Below are 19079 nucleotides of genomic sequence, written 5' to 3'. Positions count from 1 at the left end.
CAGGAGGATTCATTATTTCTAGGTGGCTTTTGCTGGGAGACAAGTCCTGTGTGGCATGGGATGGCACAGCGCTGTCACCTTCACCTGGGCTTGGTATTAAAGACCCCTTTGTAACCAGGTGGGATTGAGGAGGAGGAGGATGGGGAGATGAAGCTTCTTTCCCCTTCTGCCCACTGAGTGTTTGCAGCATGGGATGGGAATAGCCCATTGGGATGTGAAGTCTCTCTGAGAAAGTGCTGCTGGAGACAAAGCTGGGCCTCTGGGCCACCATTAAACAGGGGTCCCAGGCAGAGGGATGCAGGACAGATCCCAGGGTGGGCATCACTGGAAGTCTGGCTGGAGCCACCTGGGAAGAGCTGGGACCTGTTCTATGTCCCACTTCCCATCCTGGGCACTGGTGGAAGGTGTTGCAAGGACCACAGGGACTGCTGCAGCGTCTCCCCGCCAGTCTTCTCCTGGTGCCAACAAAAGTGCCAGCACCTCCAGCAGTGGGAGAAAGGGGCTGCACCTCCCCTGTCCTCAAGAGCATTATTCCCTGGCAGTGCAGGCAGGCTGGTTCCACTCAGGGACATGGGAACTGGGGTGGGGTGCAGGCTGGCTGTGTTACTTTTATCATCACCAGTGGCTTTAAGACCACTTTAGGACCCATTTAAGATCTTTTCATGTAGTATCACTACCATTGCTGCTTCTGTGCTGGCCTGAAGCTCTTCCCGGGGTGCATCTGGGGGCAGGGAATTTAACCCCCATGCTCTCTCTCCTGGCTTTGCGGCTATCCCATCCCCATAGTTGGGAACGTCTCTCCTGGCAATAAAAGTCCAGATGTGAATGAATGCTCCTCGCGTGCAGCTTTCCTGCCCCTGAAGAGCTGTCACTCACTGCACTGGGTCAATTTTCATGGCAATATGTCAAAGAAAATCCAATCACTCAACATGGGATGTGATGAATGCGGGATTATTGTATCAGGTTCTTCTATTATCAGAGCTGGCGAAGGCAGTGAAAGCCAAGCAAGGGCTGAGAGCTGGAGGGCTCCAGTCAACACATCTGCTTGGTGCCTGGGCTCCCTCTCTGTGAAGGCAGCTTGGGGGGGAACACTGAGCACCACACAGCTCTGCAGTGTTCTGGATACTCATTTGCTTTCTGTTAGAGACCAAGTCCAATCAATAGTGGTATGCCAGAGTGGACAAGCCATTTGGACAAGCAGATGACAAACCTGCACAGTGAGCCTCAGGATGAGATTCCTACCTAACCCTGACTGACATTTACTTAGGGAAGCTGGGCTCTGCCAGCCTTTGGAGGGGGAAAAAGGCCTGAGATAGTTGCAAGGTGTCTGAAAGAAGTCCCATAGCCTGAAGATAGCAAGGGGAACACCACTGTCTCCTCCCAGCAGCAGTTTCTGTCCCTGTTTGCATGCTTGGATGCTCCCCTCAAGGCTTGTGATGCTGAATCTTCTTATTGCTGAGCACCAGGTAGCCCACTGAGTCCCCACACATCAAGGTGACACCTTCCCTGCAGCACTGCCCAGCATGGCCAGAGGCTGTGTCTCAGGCAGACCAGGCAGCAGGGATGAATTTCAGAGGGGTATGGACAACACTGCAAGCCCCATCCAGGCTCATGGCTGTCCAGGGGTCTGAACATAGCTGTCAGCAGTGTGCAGTTCCCTGGGCATTGTTCCTGGGCTTCATGCTCTCCCTCTGCCTTTCCCCTCTTGCCTTGGCTGCCTCTTACAAGGGGTGGTACAGGAGAGGAGCACACGTTGAGTTAAACCCATGTTGGGGAGATGTATGAGCAGCATTTAATCCGAGTATTACTGTTCTTCCTTGAGCAGCCAGCAGTAACTTGGAGAGTCAGCATCCCCATGTCCTCCTAAGGGCACTTCTTTGCCACTCTCTGCCTGGCCCGTGGCTCTCCCTCCATGGGCTATCATCTAGGTGGGTATCATCTCTGCACAGAGAGGTCTTAACCCCTAAATTTCAGGGTATTAGCTGCAGCCTGTTACCCATCATCTAATAGGAGAACTTACATCCCCTGTGAAAGTTCTGGTACTGACCACAGAAGCGGGAGAGGCTGGGCTCCATGGCACATCCCAGCAATCTCGGTGGGCTCAGCACTGGTTTTCCACTGCTGCTCCCTAATACATGACTGCAAATTCACTTTCCCACTAACAGCCCAGCCTGTGCTCTGGCTCTTGCTGCAAACAAGCGCTGATGTGAGCAGCCAGCAACAAAATCCATCTTATGCACCTAGCAGATGCTTGCGGCCAGTTTGTTTAGGTGCGCACCCAGCTCCTCGGAGGGTGCCCGCAGGCAGGCAGCCAGCACGCTGCTCCGAGACCTCCGGCATTGCTGGGAACCAAGCCACAGAGCCAGAAGCCCTTTGATTCCCCCACCCACCCCTGTGATTTTACAGCTTCACTGGGCAGTTTGAGAGAGAATTACAGCATCTAGAGGGAAATTTGACCACTAAAGCCCTCCAAGGAAAAAGAGCTTTGAAGCAAGCAAGATTTGGAGCCTTAAACCTTGACAGAATGTCTGTATTAAGCCCTTCCCAGCTGCCTTGCTGGAGATGGAATTTCTAGCCCAATCATTTAACTTCTCCGTATCACATCTGGTGGTAGGAACAGGGGACGGGTGCCAGGGCCCTGGGGTATTAACTCCTTCTCTTGTGTCATTGGCTCACTGGGAGGGGGTTGTAGCAGTCACTCACCGTATCTGTGCCCCCTCCCTCTGTAACTGTGATTTACAAGGAAAGATTAAAGAGCTATATCTGACACCGCTTTGTGGCAAAGCTATGGCCAAGCTGGGGACACAAGAACAGCACATAGGTATGTGAAAGAGGTGAAATTACATAGGGTGAGTGTTGGCTGGTCACGGTCCCTGCCAGTATGGGGTGATGAATACCAGAGCCACTCCAAAAAACGCTCTCTGCCAGGTTTTATTCCATAAAACAAACTGCCCCATGAACAAACAAAAGCCCCTTGCTCCCCTTGGGCCAAACAGCTGTGCCCTCCCATTGGGCTGGGGTAAACCACTGTGTTCGGCATGAGGAGCAGAGAGGGATGTGGTGACAGAGGAGAGCTGCACAGGCTGGCAGACCCCGCAGACCTCTTTCCCCTCCATCCCTGGTGTGCCAATGGGCACTTCTGCTGGCAGGGGCTCTTTTCCATACTGTGTACCTGGCGTCTTGCCCAAGAGGACCCAGAGCTCGATTACAATCCCAGGTGTAACTGTAACATGCACAGAAATCAATCAGTAGCTCACATTTCTGTAAGCTTATTTTGCTTGCAGACCACTGGAATCTTTTAGCCATGGCCAGAAGCTGCTGTTACCATTATTTCTGTTCACTGCTCACACCCTTCTCACATTTAAGCCTTTCATCCTCAGTTCCATCCCACCTTTACCTCTGCCAGCTAAAAGCCACTAGATAATTTTACCTCTAACTTTACCAGGAGCAAATGCGGACGCTCCGAAAGCTTCTAGGAAACTCAGCTCTAATAGTAGCATCTTTGTGTCAGGGATCCTCCAGGAGTAACACAAAAAACAGCTCGCAGAGTTAAGGGGGAAAATCACAGCAAGGCCTGGTATCACTCATTGCTTTCGGGTTACAGTTCCCAAGTGATAACAGCTATTAGCAACACTTTGATGGCTTCCCTACCGTGGAGGGGAGGGCAGGAGACAGAAAACATGTCAAGCCATCACCTCCATGTTAAGTGATAAGTACCTATTTAGGCAGCAGAGTTAAAGCTGAATGCATCAAGCAGAGAACACTTTGTGCCAAAATAGAAAAAAATAATAATAAAAAAGCCTATATAGATACATAAAAAGCAGGGTTAGGGTATTTGTTCTGCTGACAGCAGCTGTGATGGATTGTTTAAGAAAAATAGACTCCCTGTGTTTTTCCAGGGCTATCAGAAAGCAGGAGTCCAGCACTTTAATACTCTCAGATGACTGGCCTTGAGAGGCAGCAGAATGTCAGAGGCACGGGCTGGGCTCTCCCAGCACTGACACTTCACCCGGCTGCTGGCGAGAGGCAGTGCTTGGCGCTGGGGTCAACAAGTGCCAGCAATTTCCATCCATTTCCTTGGATGCACCCTGACACCTGCACCCTCCCCTTGTGCTGCCCTGGACACATGTCTCGAGTGCCTATGGTCTAGGATCTGGTGGCATGTTGGCACCCATGCCCTTGCCAGCATCACCTCGGAGCTGCCCATGGCTCCTCTGCCCAAGCAGGGAGGAGCGGGTCCAGAGAGCGATGGACTGGGATCAGAGCAGCAAGTCTGGTTCATGGCAAACCTGCCCATGTATTTATATATGTAAACTTTATGTCATTCCTTATTTGAATGAGACTGCTGAAACATTGGCAGATGCTGTGCAGAATTGCATGGTCCACGGAGGGTGTTGGGAGCTACCAAGGTGTGAACCTTGCAGCGTGAGCAAGGCTTACATGGCCTCTGCTTCTTGCTGGGATCCATAGACACAAGTGGGTAAAGCCGTACATCCAGACGTGCCTCTTCTCCTTGGCACAGCATAGCTGGGCTCCAAGGGGTAGGAAGGAACACTGAGCAGGGCCATGGCTGCCTGGCATGGCAGGAGGGGCAGGAGGAAGGAGGGAGTGCAGGGCTTGGACAAGATTGATAGTCTCGTTGCCATTAAGAAAAAAATTAGCCGGTGGCGGCTATCATATTAAAGGGTGAAGAAGCCGTGAATTATTTTCTTAAAGATCTTATCACTTACAATGATAATTTTACCTTCCAAAAGGCCACTTTTAATGAGGCAAGCCAGGCAAAAAGTCATGATTTAATGCCAGATTTTTTTTTCCAAACACATTTTACTGCTTTTTTGTCCATGTTTAAAAAGCGCCGGTGACCTTTTTTTATTTAGCTTGCCCCAGGTGTAATGCTCAGGCTGATCCTCTCAGGGTTTATAACCTCCGCAGAGAGTGCCTTTACCCAGTGGAGAGATGATTTAAAGGGAAGGGAGAAATATGAGGCTGCATGGCCGCTCGCACAAGGCCCTTGCTCTGTCTTTGATGCTGGGAGCTGTGGTATACCAGGGTAAGGGGGACCAGGATGGGCTCTCACCCATTTCACATGCACCCTGAAAGGGAGCTGGCCTGAACTGGTAACCAGTTAGGGATGAGCTGGCTGGTGGCCTTTCCACAGGGGGAAAAGGGAATTCTCAGTGTCAAGGCTTGCTCCCACCATGCCAAATGGAGCATCTCCACACAGCCATATGGCATGCTTGTCTGTACGCAGAGCACCCAGCACTGTGTTTCTGGGATGGGATGCCAGAATTTGGGTTTGCCCTGCAGTGTGAGCATGTAAAGCTGCCTTTTCCTTCCACAGCTATCTTCCCAGATGCTGCTTCAGAGAGGAATGGGGATTATATCTCTGTCCCTTCCGGGCTTGCCAGGACCCGAGTGGGTTTGAGCAGTGTGGGTCCACAAGGCAGCATATCCTTGGTTTGGCGTGCTGTGGCCAAGCATCCTTGCCATTTAGCCATTGGAGAACAGCCCCAACATGACAATCTGGGATAAAAAGAGGCCAAAACTCAGATGGCCTCTTTTAGAGAGTATGGCCTACTGCAGAAATGAAAGTCATCCTAATGGCGAGTGCCTTTCCTAATCCCTTAGCCCCAGAGCCCGCATCCCTGCCTGCTCCCACAGCTGCCCGAACAGCAAAGCGTGGCACAGCACTTGGAAATGAGAAAAACAAATGAAGTCAAGTTTCCTAAGAGTGAAGGGGAAGTGTGACTTGGCATCTCTAACGCTGTGTTTAACATGCCGGCGAGGTATTTAGAATTGAAGTGCTTGCACACAATTTAAAAATAGACAGTTTATTAATCTAAACTGCAAGTGTATGTAGAAGAGGCCTCGAGATTGACATCTTTGGGATTAGTTTAGCCCTGCGTTTTTCCAGAGGTCATCGCCATGGTGCTCAGGAGGTTTGTGGAATAAATGGGGCCGGCGTTCTTCCCGGGACCACATGCTAAAAACTAATACATAACGTTTAATTTACTGTCTCCATAGCTAGCCCCACCATTTTTCACATAATAATATTGGATTAGAGCTACCAGAAGCTGAGGGGGGAGCTGGAGTGGGGGAGGGTTTGTCTGTCTGTCGCCAAGGAATGGGGAGATGGGTATTTTTTCCCCTTCTCTAGAATACGTTGCACGACAAAACAGATTTAACCCTCCCAGCTCCATTGGTTTATTAGAGGGGAAGGGCATTAACACTGCTGTAATCTGGGCTGTTGTTCTGAGTCACACCGAAAGGCTTTGAGTCCCCATCTCTCCATTTTATAGGACATGTGCCACCCTGCTTCTTCAGAAATGGTCCTCGTTCTCTGCTTAGAGAATAAAGAAACTAAGTGACAGCAGGATCTTGGGGTCTACACTCTGGAGAAATTCTCCTGGTGGCTTCACATGGTTATCAGAGGGCTTTTCCAGGCATAAATGAGCCACTCACCAAAACCCATCACTAGCTGGGTTCAGCCAACACATGAGGCTGGAGAGCCCCCTGTTCTGTTTGTCTCCCCTGGGAGGTGGAGGCTGATCTTTCCTGGGTGTCCACAGGCCCACAGGCTCCCACTCACAATTCCCCTGTCCTTTCAGGATATCACATCTCTGTTCCACCATAGAATCATAGAATTGAATCACAGAATGGTTTGGGTTGGAAAGGACCTTAAGATCATCCAGTTCCAACCCCCCTGCCATGGGCAGGGACACCTCTCACTAAACCGTGTCACCCAAGGCTCTGTCCAACCTGGCCTTGAACACCGCCAGGGATGGAGCATTTACAGCTCCCCATGGAACCATGGAACCAGCCATGGAGCCATTCATTATGGCAGAGACCCACAGGGATGTGGGTCTTGCCCTAATGACAAGACTAGAAGCTCATGCCCATGGGGTTGAACCCAGCATCACAAATCCTCTTTCCCTGCTTCCATCCCGAGCCTGCCCTCCCTCCGTGCCCACACTGACTGAGCTTTTCTCACTGGGAGCGCAGTCCGAGCCCAGGGGATCGCATCCTGCTGGCTGAACGATTTGTATGCTGAGTCACTTTCCCACTTGCTCATATCTTTCCAAAAAATGCACATTTTTTCACGTTTCATTTCAGCCCAGAGGCAAATGTTTCTGGAATACTTCCCTTTCTCCGAGGTATTATGCTTTTTAATAATGTTGTCACCACACTTGACCTGTCCAATTCAGATGATATCTACACTTCCCTTTGCAAACATACACATCTCCGAGCAGTCATTTATTGTCCTATCTTGCCAGCTGATTCTCAGAAACAAACATCTGGAGAGCAGCGTTTCCAGTGCGCATTTTGTTTTACAATGCATTGGACTGTATTTTGCCCAGTTTAGCCAGTTTATATTTTAAATTAGAATGTTGAATTGCATTTTTCCCTCAAACTCTCCTAATAATAAAGTTCACTTGCAACTCAGGGTACGGATTTTTAGGTGCTGTCAAACTCCTGCAGTAATTTTCCCACTAGAGTTCACTGTGTGTGGAATTTAGACTTACCTACTATTGACTTGAAGTTTATCAGTGATTTCTTAGGTCTCAAATATCGCTGATCTTTTTAACCTTCTAAAAGGCCCTTTTTTTCTCTGCTACTTATTAAAATAAATAGCATCATTACAGAAGGAAGAGGTAACTGTACTGAAAAGGTGCTGAGAGCTTTAGTGCGGTTTACAAAGCTATTGAGAGATTTAGTGGCACTTAGAGGGGTGGATGAGAGCCCATAAGCCCTGCACCATATCAGCATGTCTGCACCTTTACCTTGTGTATTTCTGGTGTGGTCCTCACACAGCATTTCCAGCAGAGACTGATTCTGCTGCCCCCAGTCACCAGACCTGAGGACAAAATGCCCATCCCTTTGTTGCCTGATGCATCTGCACTTTGCTAGACCCTGCATCCCATTCCCCTCGTGGGGCAGGGTCCCTTGGGAAGAGCAGACCCAGCCCATTAGTCTATCCCAGCACAGCCCCACAGCCTAGCAGATGCTCTCCATGGCTTTGGGAACAGCTTAGCAATGGGCAGAGAGCTCAGCAACACTCACAGCATAAATTTCTCCTTTCTCTTGCAGTCAATTTTGTTGTCGGCCTCAATCAAGCGAGAAGGAGATTCTCCGACAGCATCACCCCACTCCTCAGATGACATCCATCACTCCGACAGATACCAGGTAAGCAGGCGGATGCTGTCACTGGTCCCAGCTTCAGGCAGGGAGCCAGCTCGCCCCAGTGCTCACAGCTCTCTGTGTGTGAGAGCCTGCCTCACGGATGTGCACCACTGCCCCAGCTCGCCTGCCTGCAGCGTGGGGACGTGAGCGCTTGGTCCCTCGCACAGCTACAAAAGAATGCTTTTGTCTGCAGAGTGCCCCCAGTTCTGACTTCAAATCACAGCAATGCAAAACTGCTTTAAATCCTTTCAGAGGTTTCTGTTGCAGTATATTCATTAGTTTGGCTGTTGCCATAGCATGTTTGTCAATACTTACCCCCTGCCACCAGGAAAAGCCCAAAGAAGTGATTTTTTTTGTAAAAGAGCAAATTATGTCAGCCTCCAGCAGGCCAAACTTCTCCATTTCACTGGTGTGCTGCTGCCCAGCACACTGATTCATGCCTCCCGCCCAAAGCAGAAATGGTTTCGGACCGTCCACAGCCATGCCAGCATGCTTTATAAAACACTGCCTGCCCAGAGGAGCAGCAGGCCTTGACTTGTGCTGCAGTGAGTAAAAGCTGAGGGAGATGGAGCAACAAAAGACAAGAAAGGCAGCAGCACAAGTACAGCTTGTCTTGCTGTGTCTGTGTTTTGGGGCAGGCTGGCACTCTTGTCTCCAACTCAACACGCATCCAAACCGTTTGGCTGCAAGCCTGTGCTCGGCCACTGACTTCAAGTAAGTTCTGAAAGGCAGCAGATAAATTAATGGTGGTCTTCAGCACAGACCTATGTGTGCCTCTACCTGCCACGTGGTCAGGAGGGGTGTGCTGTGGCTGTACCAGCACGGCATATACCCATCACCCTGCATCCTGCCAAGCTCTGCAGAGAGACCGTGTGCGCAGGGTCAGGCGAATGGTCACGTCTTCCTGTATCAGCCACATTGCATGTGCCAGGTCTGTGTTTAGATATGAAGAGGGAGAGGCTGATGAGCAATGCTGCTATCTTCAGGAAAACTGGCTTCAACTGGGGCTGCTCGGTTAAGACACCCAGTATACAACCAAGATATAACCAATAGAGAGAGAGTAGCAGATTTGTACATTTGTCACCCATTATTCTCTATATTGGTTATATTATCAAATACACACCAGAACCTCTGCTGTTTGCTACATATTCCCATGCAGCCTTCAGTTATAACTTGCTGTCACATCACAGTCACTTTACCCTCCTATGAAAGATGAGACTTGGTACTGAGTAAGAGAAGCAAAACCCTGCAGAAGATAGAGAAATGCATGATTCAGGTAATCTTGTTGTTTATTACGGATAATAAATAAACCATGTTCTTTCTGAAAGGACATGGAAGAGACTTTTGCCACGACCCCTTTGTTGAACACTCCTCCCTTCCACCAGTCCTTGCAGTCCTCCGTTCCTATATGATTTTATTATGCCATACTTGAGGACAACTCTTCTCAGCAGAAGCCCTCTCTATGTGCTGAGTCTAGCTGGTCTCTAATGTGTTTTAAGTTGGTGAGTGTATTTTATGGAGGGTTGCGGCCCTTAATGCAAATGTGTAATGGGAGCTGTAAGTCTGCACTGCAGGGAGGAAAAACCTCTGGGGCCTGATTTTCATTTACGCTTGTGCTGGCTGCGTTATGCTGCTCTGGCAGTGTAAAGGGACCTCAGAGTGGGTGTCAGGCTGGTGTAAAGCCTCAGTGTATCCTTAATAAAGCCACAATATGAATGAGATTTCAGTCTTCCCGGCTTACCAAGGGAAATGCTCAGGAAGCAGAGCAGAAGACTCGCACGGTGGTGACTTTAAGGGCTGCAAAATTTAGCTTTCCATGTGCAGAGGTGTGCTGGAATTATGAATGTCCCCTGTGTTATCTGTGATCTAATTGCGAATATACGGTGTATTAGTAACATGCTAGAACGCGAGTTATTGGCACATAGGTTTTCAGAATTCCTGTGGCTCGGTTTTCTTCGTCATCGTGTTTATTTTCCATGGGGATATTTAGGGAAGAAAGAGATTTATGAATAGGAGTACTACAGGAACACGGTCTTGCACAGCGCTCGGGCTGCTTGCATTGCTCCCCATGCTGAGACGGAGCTGCAGAGGAGGCGGCAGCTGGCTCCAGGACATGGGGAGGGGGGATCCTCTTGGCTCCCTGTGCCAAGCCTGCCTGATAGGGTTTGGTACGGGCACACTGATCAGACCAAGGTGGTGGCAGCTGGTGTAGGGCAGGACCTTGTGATTCGGCCAGGGGTGGGTGCTCCTCTTTGACCCAATGTGTTCTGTCAGCTGGGGCTTTTCCTGTGCTTCCAGTAAAAATAAAGCCATTTTAGTTAGATTTAGGTACAGCCCTGAATCCCCACTGGAAAAATAAACAGCGGTTTATAAGTAATTTATTGTACTGCAAGGATAACATTTCAGGCTTGGAAGGAGACCATCTTGCATGGGTCAGACGAGCCCACAGAGTGCCTGTGACTGGATAACGTGGGGAGTAAGTGTAACAGAGAACCTAAAATCCTTGTCAGGGGAAGGCTCACCTTCCTCCCCCTGTGCCCAGCAGCGAGCGTGCCTCCTGAAAGGCAGCTCTATTAACTAACCTGGGCTGCATCAACAGGAGTGTGACCAGCAGGTCGAAGGAGGTGATCCTGCCCCTCTACTCTGCTCTTGTGAGACCTCACCTGGAGCACTGTGTGCAGTTCTGGTGTCCTCAACATAAAAAGGACATGGAACTGCTGGAACAAGTGCAGAGGAGGCCACGAGGATGATCAGGGGACTGGAGCACCTCCCGTATGAAGACAGGCTGAGGAAGTTGGGGCTGTTCAGCCTGGGGAAGAGAAAGCTGCGTGGGGACCTAATAGCAGCCTGCCAGTACCTGAAGGGGGCCTATAGGGATGCTGGGGAGGGACTCTTCATCAGGGACTATAGTGACAGCACAAGGGGTAATGGGTTAAAACGTAAGCAGGGGAAGTTTAGATTGGATCTAAGGAGGAAATTCTTTCCTGTTAGGGTGGTGAGGCACTGGAATGGGTTGCCCAGGGAGGTTGTGAATGCTCCATCCCTGGCAGTGTTCAAGGCCAGGTTGGATGAAGCCTTGGGTGAGATGGTTTAGTGTGAGGTGTCCCTGCCCATGGCAGGGGGGTTGGAACTGGATGATCTTGAGGTCCTTTCCAACCCTAACTATTCTATGATTCTATGATTCAGTCAGCAGCTTTGGTTTTGTAGGTAAGCACATGTATGAAAACACAGCAGCATTTCAGCTTGCAGACCCAGCCGGGGTGTGCGACGCAGGTCAGCACCGCGCAAAGCTTACCTGCCAGCACCTTAACTTGCTAACTGCCCGTCATCGTAGAGACACAGAATGGCTCGGGTTGGAAAGGACCTTAATGTGACAAACACATTGAGAACATCCAGTCCCACCCCCTGCCATGGACACCTCCAACAAGAGCCGTCGCTGCCCGGTCTCTATCCCCTAGCTCTGCCCTAGCCCCAGGCTGCTCCCCTGCGGCGTCCCCCACCACAGAAGCCCAGGAGCAGCCGGCGCCGGCGTTCATGGACAGGCACTGCAGGCAGCCCCTGCGGCCCCATGGTGGGGCAGGGACCATGGAGGGAGCTCTGCACCCTCACTGGCCACTGCCTTCGGGTCTAGGTATGCCTTGGGCACAGATTGGCCAGGCGCCTTGGGACCCCAGTCCCTGATTGGGCAAGGAAACTTGGGGAGAGGTTGGTCCCGGTGGCTGATTGGCCAGCACCTTTGGGTTACACTCAGGCCCAGGGCCCTGATTTGCCAGCGCTGTTGGGCCTAAAGGGTGCTCAATCCCTGCCGAGACAGACAACTTCCAGTTTGCTTCCTGCTTCCCATTGCCCCTGGGCCCTAATTAGCAACCTGCCCCAGGGTTCCAGTTGCCCCATTGCCCTGATTGGTCACATGCTCTTGGGTTCCAGTGGTTCCTGATTCCTGATTGGCCTAGTACTCTTGGGTCCCAGTTATTCCTGATCTCTGATTGGCCAGGCGCTCCTGTGTTCCAGCAGCCCCGGCTCTCTGATTGGCTGGGGCTCGCTGGGCCCTGCTGCCGCCTGTCGGTTGCCATGGGAACTCCCTCCTTTCGCGCTTCTCCCCCGCCGGTTTCCTGATGAACTTTCACCCGCTCGGCGGTGGGTCACATGACCGGGGCTAACATGGCGGCGGCCGCTGGGGGCTGATCGGCGGCGCCTGCCGGGCCGCGCCGTATCCGCCCGCATCCCGGGCCGTGCGGGGCGCTCCGCCCCGGGGCCCTCTGCCCGCCGCCCGCCCGCGGCTATGCAGAGCGGCAGGAGGGGGCCCGGCGGCGGGGGCCGGGAGGAGGTGCGTGCTGGGGGCGAGGAGGGGGGGCGTGCAGGCCCGGGGCTGTGGCGTTGTCCCGGTGATGCGCGGGGGGGGGGGGGGGGGGGGTCGGCGTTGTTTACCGGCGGGGGGGGGGGGGGGGGGGGGGCGAGTTGTTTACGTTGGGCGCCCTCGGGCCCTGACACTTCTCCGCTCTTGTGTCCCCTCTGCAGACCTTCCTGCGGGTGCGAGCGAACCGGCAGACCCGGCTGAACGGTGAGTGCGGCCCCGCGTTCCCCCCGCCCCGCCGGGCTGCCCCTGCCCGGGGAACTTCACAGAGCTGGGCCGAGCCGTGTGGAACAGCCCCGCCGGGGCCTCACCGTGCTGCTGGTGGGGTGCAAAGGGTGGGTTGGGGGGGAAACCCTCCGCGTTCATCCCCGTTTCCCGGGGGGGCGGCCACCGGGATCCCACCGGTGAGGCTATAAAGTGGGCCCGGCATCCCGTCTTTTCCAGGCCAGCTTTCCATGTTTTCATAGCTCATATGGCAGAATCTTGCAGCAAACTTTTAAACCAGCAGTCTGAGCGTCCGTGCATCTGACGTCATGTTTTGGTTGTGGCTTTTTTTTTCCCCTCTCAAACCCACTGATGCTTGTGCGTTGCTTTTGCTCGTGTATTTGTTGGTGTTCCTGGCAACAAATTACAAAGTGCTCCTAGCAAAAAGTGTCTTTGTATTTGAAGAACGAATCAGAGGTCGCTTTATTTCAGAGGAAGTCCCATCTTTGTGCTAGCAAATCAGAAAACCGAAGCGGAAAGTATACTGTTTTGTTGTTGTTTGAGCTGAAGAAGTTGAAACTTTTCCCAAAGTTCAGAGAACTTAGAAATTACACTTGAAATAGTAACAATATTCTGCCATCTGATTTTGTATGGCTTGGAGCTGGTCTGATAAGTACCATTTAGTCAAAATGTGGTTTTTCAGGCTAATAGGTGGTTTATTAATTGTTATCACAGCTTCCTGCTGTCCTAGTTTAAGCTACCACCGGTGACATTGTGCCGCTGCGGTTTGCTCAGAGAAGATAGAGATACTTTAACAAAATAGCAAAAGGCTTTAGAGTGTGCCGATAGCACAATAGTGTGCTAGAATTTGAAGTAGCCTGAAGCAAATAGGAGCGTTATTATGACCCAGGCTCTTTGATAAGTTATACATAACTGAGTTCAGATTCTTAAATATAAGCCCAGAAGGCCAGAAACCTGTGAGCTCTTGAAAGCCTGTTCAGTTGTACAAAAGAGGTGAGTTGCTTTACCTCAGTTACAGGTAACTGCTGATAGGTGTGCTCACATCTGTGCTCCCAGATGAGTGCAGTAAGCTGCCAGCATTGGCAGGTCCTTTTCTGGACACAGAGACTTCACATGGCTGCAATATGCTCAGGTATTGCTCTGCAGTGACTTGTTTTGTGTGACAGAGGTCTCTGGAGTCAGTCATGTCAAACTGTTTCTTTATCATTCTTGGAAAGATGGGGTTAACACCCACCTTCCATCTTTTTTTTAGGCCAACAATGTGAAGTTACCTTATCTTAAATCAAAGAAATACCCCCACAAAAAAACCCCAAACCCAAAAAAAACCCCACATCTGAGCCAGGCTTGTGAGGTTCTTGGTGTTGTGCAGTCCTTCAGAATGAATGAAAGCTCTTGATGACAGCATGCTCTGCTGAACTGGCTCAGTGGTACTTTATGCTTTCCACTGTAGCCCAAAATAGGGCTTCAGCACAGTCACTCCTCTTGGACCCTGTTCTTGGATGTTTTTGTGAATCTGAGCTCATCATCTAACAGGATGCTGGTTTTGAACAGCGTTTGCATTGCTTTTGCTGAACTTTTTACTCCTTTTATATATACCTTTTGGGGTACATTGAGCACAACTAATGAGGGCATTTGTTTGATTTATATAATGCCTTTATAATGCTGGTATTCCTATCCTTTCTGTTGTACACCCTGACAGTACTAGGCTCAGATGTTATGGAGCTGGATGCAGGGATTACCAGCTGAAGTGGTTGGCTTTGGGTCACAAAGAAGGTCAAACTAGAGCAGAACTAGTTCCTCCTGAATTTAGCTTTTTATGATTCAGTTACTGCTGTCCTTAAAACATACCTGTAATGATATCCTATGCCCTTAGACTAACATCCAGCGGGATGGTTATACTGCATCTTTCTATGCCTGTGACTTTCTATTTGTGACTACTGAACTCGGCCTGCTTTCTTGTTTTCTCCTAAATGGTTTGGCTTTTTTTGCACTAAAATAACTGTGGTACTCATAAGCTTTGCCACATGATTGTTAAACAGTTATTTAAGCAGTGTTGCTCCAGATGGAGAGCACTTGAATGCTCTGGGAAAAGAAAAAATGCTTATTTGACACTGTCTTGTGGTTTAATGAGCTTCTAATCAATCCTGCAGCTTTGGAGCTTGCTTTGTGAGGGTGGTTTCCTTATCCTTGTTAGTTTGCATTGACACAAGGACTAGTCCAAAGATACCTGGCTTTTTGTTTCATATTCTTATTGATGCACTGAAGAAATGTAGGGTATAGAAAATAAAGCCTTATCTGTCAAAGAAAAATCTACTTCATTTGGATTTGAGTTTTAAGTGTACTTTTGAATGTTGTTGAAACATGTTTATCTTGGTATCTCTGTGAAGCTTCTTCCCAGCTGAGTTCCAGAATCCCTTCAGGAAAAAAGCCTTCTAAAAAGGGGCATATACGGTATTTGCTCTTCTCACACATCATCCTTGACTCAAATCTCGGCTGCCCACGGCTTTTGCTTGAGCCCTGTCAGATCTCCTTGATGTCTTCTGTCCTGTTGTAATCACTTGGGAAAGTGCAACACGAGCAAAGGAAAGAGAAGGTAGAAAGGTCTTCTGTGGGCTGCTGTTGGCCTGGCTGTGACATGATCAGGTCCTGATGGTTACATGGTTCACAGGTACCTGACAGTCCAGAATTTTAATTCTGTAAGTCAAACCTTTGACTTAAATTGAACTGTAAGTAAGGTGAATGCATTTGCAAGCTCTGGAGGAAGAGATTAATGTTCTGTCTGTTAGACTCTAGGCTGAGTGTTTGTATCTGAACTTCCCTGTCCGCCTCAGTGAGTTAAACCCACACCTCTCACCTGTGCTAAACTCACTCTGCAGAGGTTGAGTTCTTGTGAACCCTGGAGTATGAGGTGTTGATTCCTTATGAACCCATGTGAGAAAGAAGGCATTTCTTTCACTTGCCTTATTTCCAGTATTGCCAAACTGGAAACTAAGCCACCCTGTAAATTGATGCTTATGGAGTTCAGCAGTGCGAGCAGGTTGGGTAGTCATTCCAAATTAGAGACACAATGTTACAGGTTAGTGTTTCAGAACATGGATTCAGCAGGTTAAGTATGTGCCAACCTTGGAGAAGAGTGTCAGAAGGTTGCTGAAAATCATCTGTGTGGAAGTTTGGCCATGTAAATTTGGAAGTCCCACTGAGACCCTTCTGTGAATTTGACCCTTAACATTCTCTCTTGGGTAGATGAGCAGCAAATTGTACGTGAGGTCTGAAACACGTTCATTCTTGACCATCTGTTTTTTTTGCTTTAGCTTGTTCTTAAGATTTTTTTGTGCTCTACCATTGCTGTCTTTGTTCTCTTTGGTCAGATGCTCTTGGAGAAGTTGGTCATCTGCGCAAGCTTTTTGTGATAGGCCTAACAAAAATAGGTATAACCACTCCTCATGACTCTAGTAGATTTGTAGAGAGCGGGTGCTAGCTCTTGTGCTTGAATACCTTTAATGCAAATTCAGGGGTACTTGCAGAGTTGGCATTTTCAGTGCAGTTGTAAAATAGGTCTTTACAAAGCTCCTTTTGCACCTGCCTGAGAAGCTGATTCCGGTTTTGGTGGTGCCCCTAAGCCTGCCTTTGGGCAGACATCCATTGAGGTGGCCACGGTGCACTTTGTTGTTGAACCACCACCAGCATTTCATGTGCTGTTGTAGCTGATGGGTGTGGGGTGGAAGAAAGCTAGATGGTTTTCACTGGAAAGGAGACAAAAAATGTTTCCACTTAATTTGATTGGCCTGCCATTGCAGGAGCTGCTAATGATGTCTGCATGGGACTCGGGGGACCACTCAAACTGGTGGAGGGAATCATAAGAGATATTGCTAGTAACTTAATCATCTCCTTTGATGCTGCGGTAGAGGTTTGCATAGTGGCCACTTCTAGATGCTGTGTAAGAGCACTTCTGAGGTAATTAATGCCCTGTCCTGAAGGTGAATTTTTACTAGGAGAGGGGAATACTAGTGAGAGCTAACATCCATTAGCTTTTCTCTCGGGAAGTTTTGCTGGGCTAGAGAATAACATGATCTTTAGGTTTAGCCTTGATGTGGGGAGTCTGTTGTGACAAAAGATCCTTCGTCTCTTCCGCTCATAAGGTTGGCTCCTCTCTGCACCCATGGGAAGGCAGGGACCAGTGTGCCCTCAGCAGCAGAGGTTCTGTCAAGTGCAATTTGGCTCTTCCTCTTGTGTCAAAAGCAGCTTCTCTCCTTGTGCTGTCCCCAAAGACCCTATGTTAGGAAAGGGAAGAGCAGCTCCCTTAGCCAGCACAGCTCCTAAGTTAGGTCAGAGACTGCAACTGAGGCCTCACCCCTGCAGAAGGTCCTAATTCTTGCTCACCTCCATATATTGCTTTCTCATTCATGTGTTGTAATGACTTAAACTCCCTGAGTGCCCAATGGTTTAGTATAACCTGAGGGAGAACATGCAAGTGCAGCAGGAGCAGTGTGTAGGGTAATGTACGTCTGTTAAAAGTGAGGCCTCAGACATGCTGGAAGCCCTCTGATGGCCTAATAATAATTATTAATGCTAATAAAAATTAGTGAACTCCTCACCTCCTGGCAGAAGGCTGGAATAATAACTATGGAGTCTTTGTGCAGTTACAGATAAGAATGAGGGGCTGAAGGTCAGCCTTGTGCGAAGACCTCCTTCCCTGAGCTCCATCCTCTTCTTGCATCCAGTTCCCCACTGGCTGCATTTTTATCTTCCTGCATTACAAGAGGGAATTGCTCTTTTTTTTTTTCCCCTTCTCCCATGCTGCTGCGACAGGAGCGAGAGGGATTAGTGAGCTAATTAGAAATGATCGCATCTATCAACACTAATTAACAGTCCTGTGGTCTCACTTGCGTGTTCTTTTGAGCTGCTCCCCTTCGGGACAGCACCACAATCACCCCCTGCCTTTGGGGCCGCTCTGGCCCTTCTGCACTGATTGGAAGTGATAGCCTGGTTGCATGTTGTGTTGGGCAGGGACAGCGCTGCTGCTTCGGATGTGCTTTCCAGGCTGCAGCATTCCCTCCTGGTTTCTGCTGTCACCTGGGGTACCCTGGGCCTCCATGGACACAACGCTGCTGCTGCTGACCACAGAATGAAAATGGCAGGGGATTTGTTTTCAACACCTCTTTCTTCCAGTGGCTCTTTTAACTTGTGACACTAGAACTGAAAGGGCTGCTTCTTGGCAGAGCTAAATGAGCCGAGAATGGGGGCTGTCTGCTGACTCTTGCATGGAGCTGGAGTGGAGTGAGGTTCTGTTCCCAGCTCTGCAGTAACGTTTTGACAGCAGATCAGGTGCTTGTTCTGGCAAAATGGTCCCAAGAATTTATCAGTGCAAGACCTAAAATAACTTAACCTTCCTTTTGTCACTGTTAGAGCTCATGGACTAGAGGATAGCAGTAAAAAAGTTAAAAATACTAATAAACTTGCCAGGCAGACTGACTGAGCTGAATTGATTGGCCATGGGGAGTCCTACCAGAATAATTAAACTGCTACCTCCCTACGTTTCCCAGTTTAAAACCAAGACGAGGTAAGAGAAAGATGTGTCTGTGATCAGCATAAAGGAGGTTTTGCTCCTATGTTTTTCTCTGGTCAGATAGATGTGTGCTGGAGAACACTCAAGTCATACCTGATTCCAGCCTTCTCTTCTATTTTGTGCTGGCTCTATAGAGTTAGTGAGCCAAGGAAAGAGCATCTTAAACTTACACAGAAGAGCCGTACAGGAGGATACAGGTATTCACTAAACCAGAACCTTCTGCACTGAAGTACAAGCCAGAAAGGGCATGGCTTAACTCTGACTACTTCTGAACAGGCCTAAATACTGTTGAAGGGGTGCAGGAAGGGGAGAGAAAACACACAAGAAATGTTGAGGGGTCATTGTCTTATTTAAAGCAGAACATAATTGATCTGGGCACAATGAAATTAGGAACAACGCTTCACGGTGTTTGCTTCTGTATAGACTGGAAGTCGCGTGGTTTACTTTCTGAAGGAGGAGCTGACAGTATAGATAACAGATTTAAGCAGAAAAATTAGAAGGGAAACTTAAAATACCCCGGTAGGAATGCTGAGGTACCTGATGTGCAGAGAGAGGCAGGTGGGCTGTGGAGCTGGCAGTGTGGTGTTACCCAATAAAAGGGAGGGTTGCGGAGCTTCAGCAAAGAAAACCTAGACAAGCAATGAAAGTGGTGTGCATTCACTTGAGAGTCTCTTGTTTAAAGTGCCAAGTATCAAAACCACTCTTGTTTTGATCTCGAGTTGCATTTCAGGAGTGTCCCTTTTGCAGAACCCT

General features: G+C 49.4%; 1 protein-coding gene across 8 annotated transcripts in view; it reads left to right on the top strand.

Annotated features, from left to right (window-relative positions):
* The window catches only part of RNF220 (ring finger protein 220), a 223677-nt gene that overhangs the window by 152487 nt on the left and 52111 nt on the right, over positions 1-19079 (top strand). For 7 of the 8 annotated variants that reach the window (XM_065673524.1, XM_065673519.1, XM_065673522.1 and 4 more), the window contains 2 exons: positions 8089-8184; positions 12700-12742. In XM_065673524.1, coding sequence (XP_065529596.1) covers positions 8089-8184; positions 12700-12742 — 139 coding nt within the window. Of the gene's footprint in view, positions 1-8088; positions 8185-12317; positions 12509-12699; positions 12743-19079 lie in introns of those variants that run through there. The other variant, XM_065673526.1, reaches the window with a different exon arrangement.

This window comes from Lathamus discolor, chromosome 3 (assembly GCF_037157495.1).
Source record: "Lathamus discolor isolate bLatDis1 chromosome 3, bLatDis1.hap1, whole genome shotgun sequence".
In the NCBI taxonomy this organism is placed as follows: domain Eukaryota; kingdom Metazoa; phylum Chordata; class Aves; order Psittaciformes; family Psittacidae; genus Lathamus; species Lathamus discolor.
This window is presented reverse-complemented; position numbering and strand designations above follow the sequence as displayed.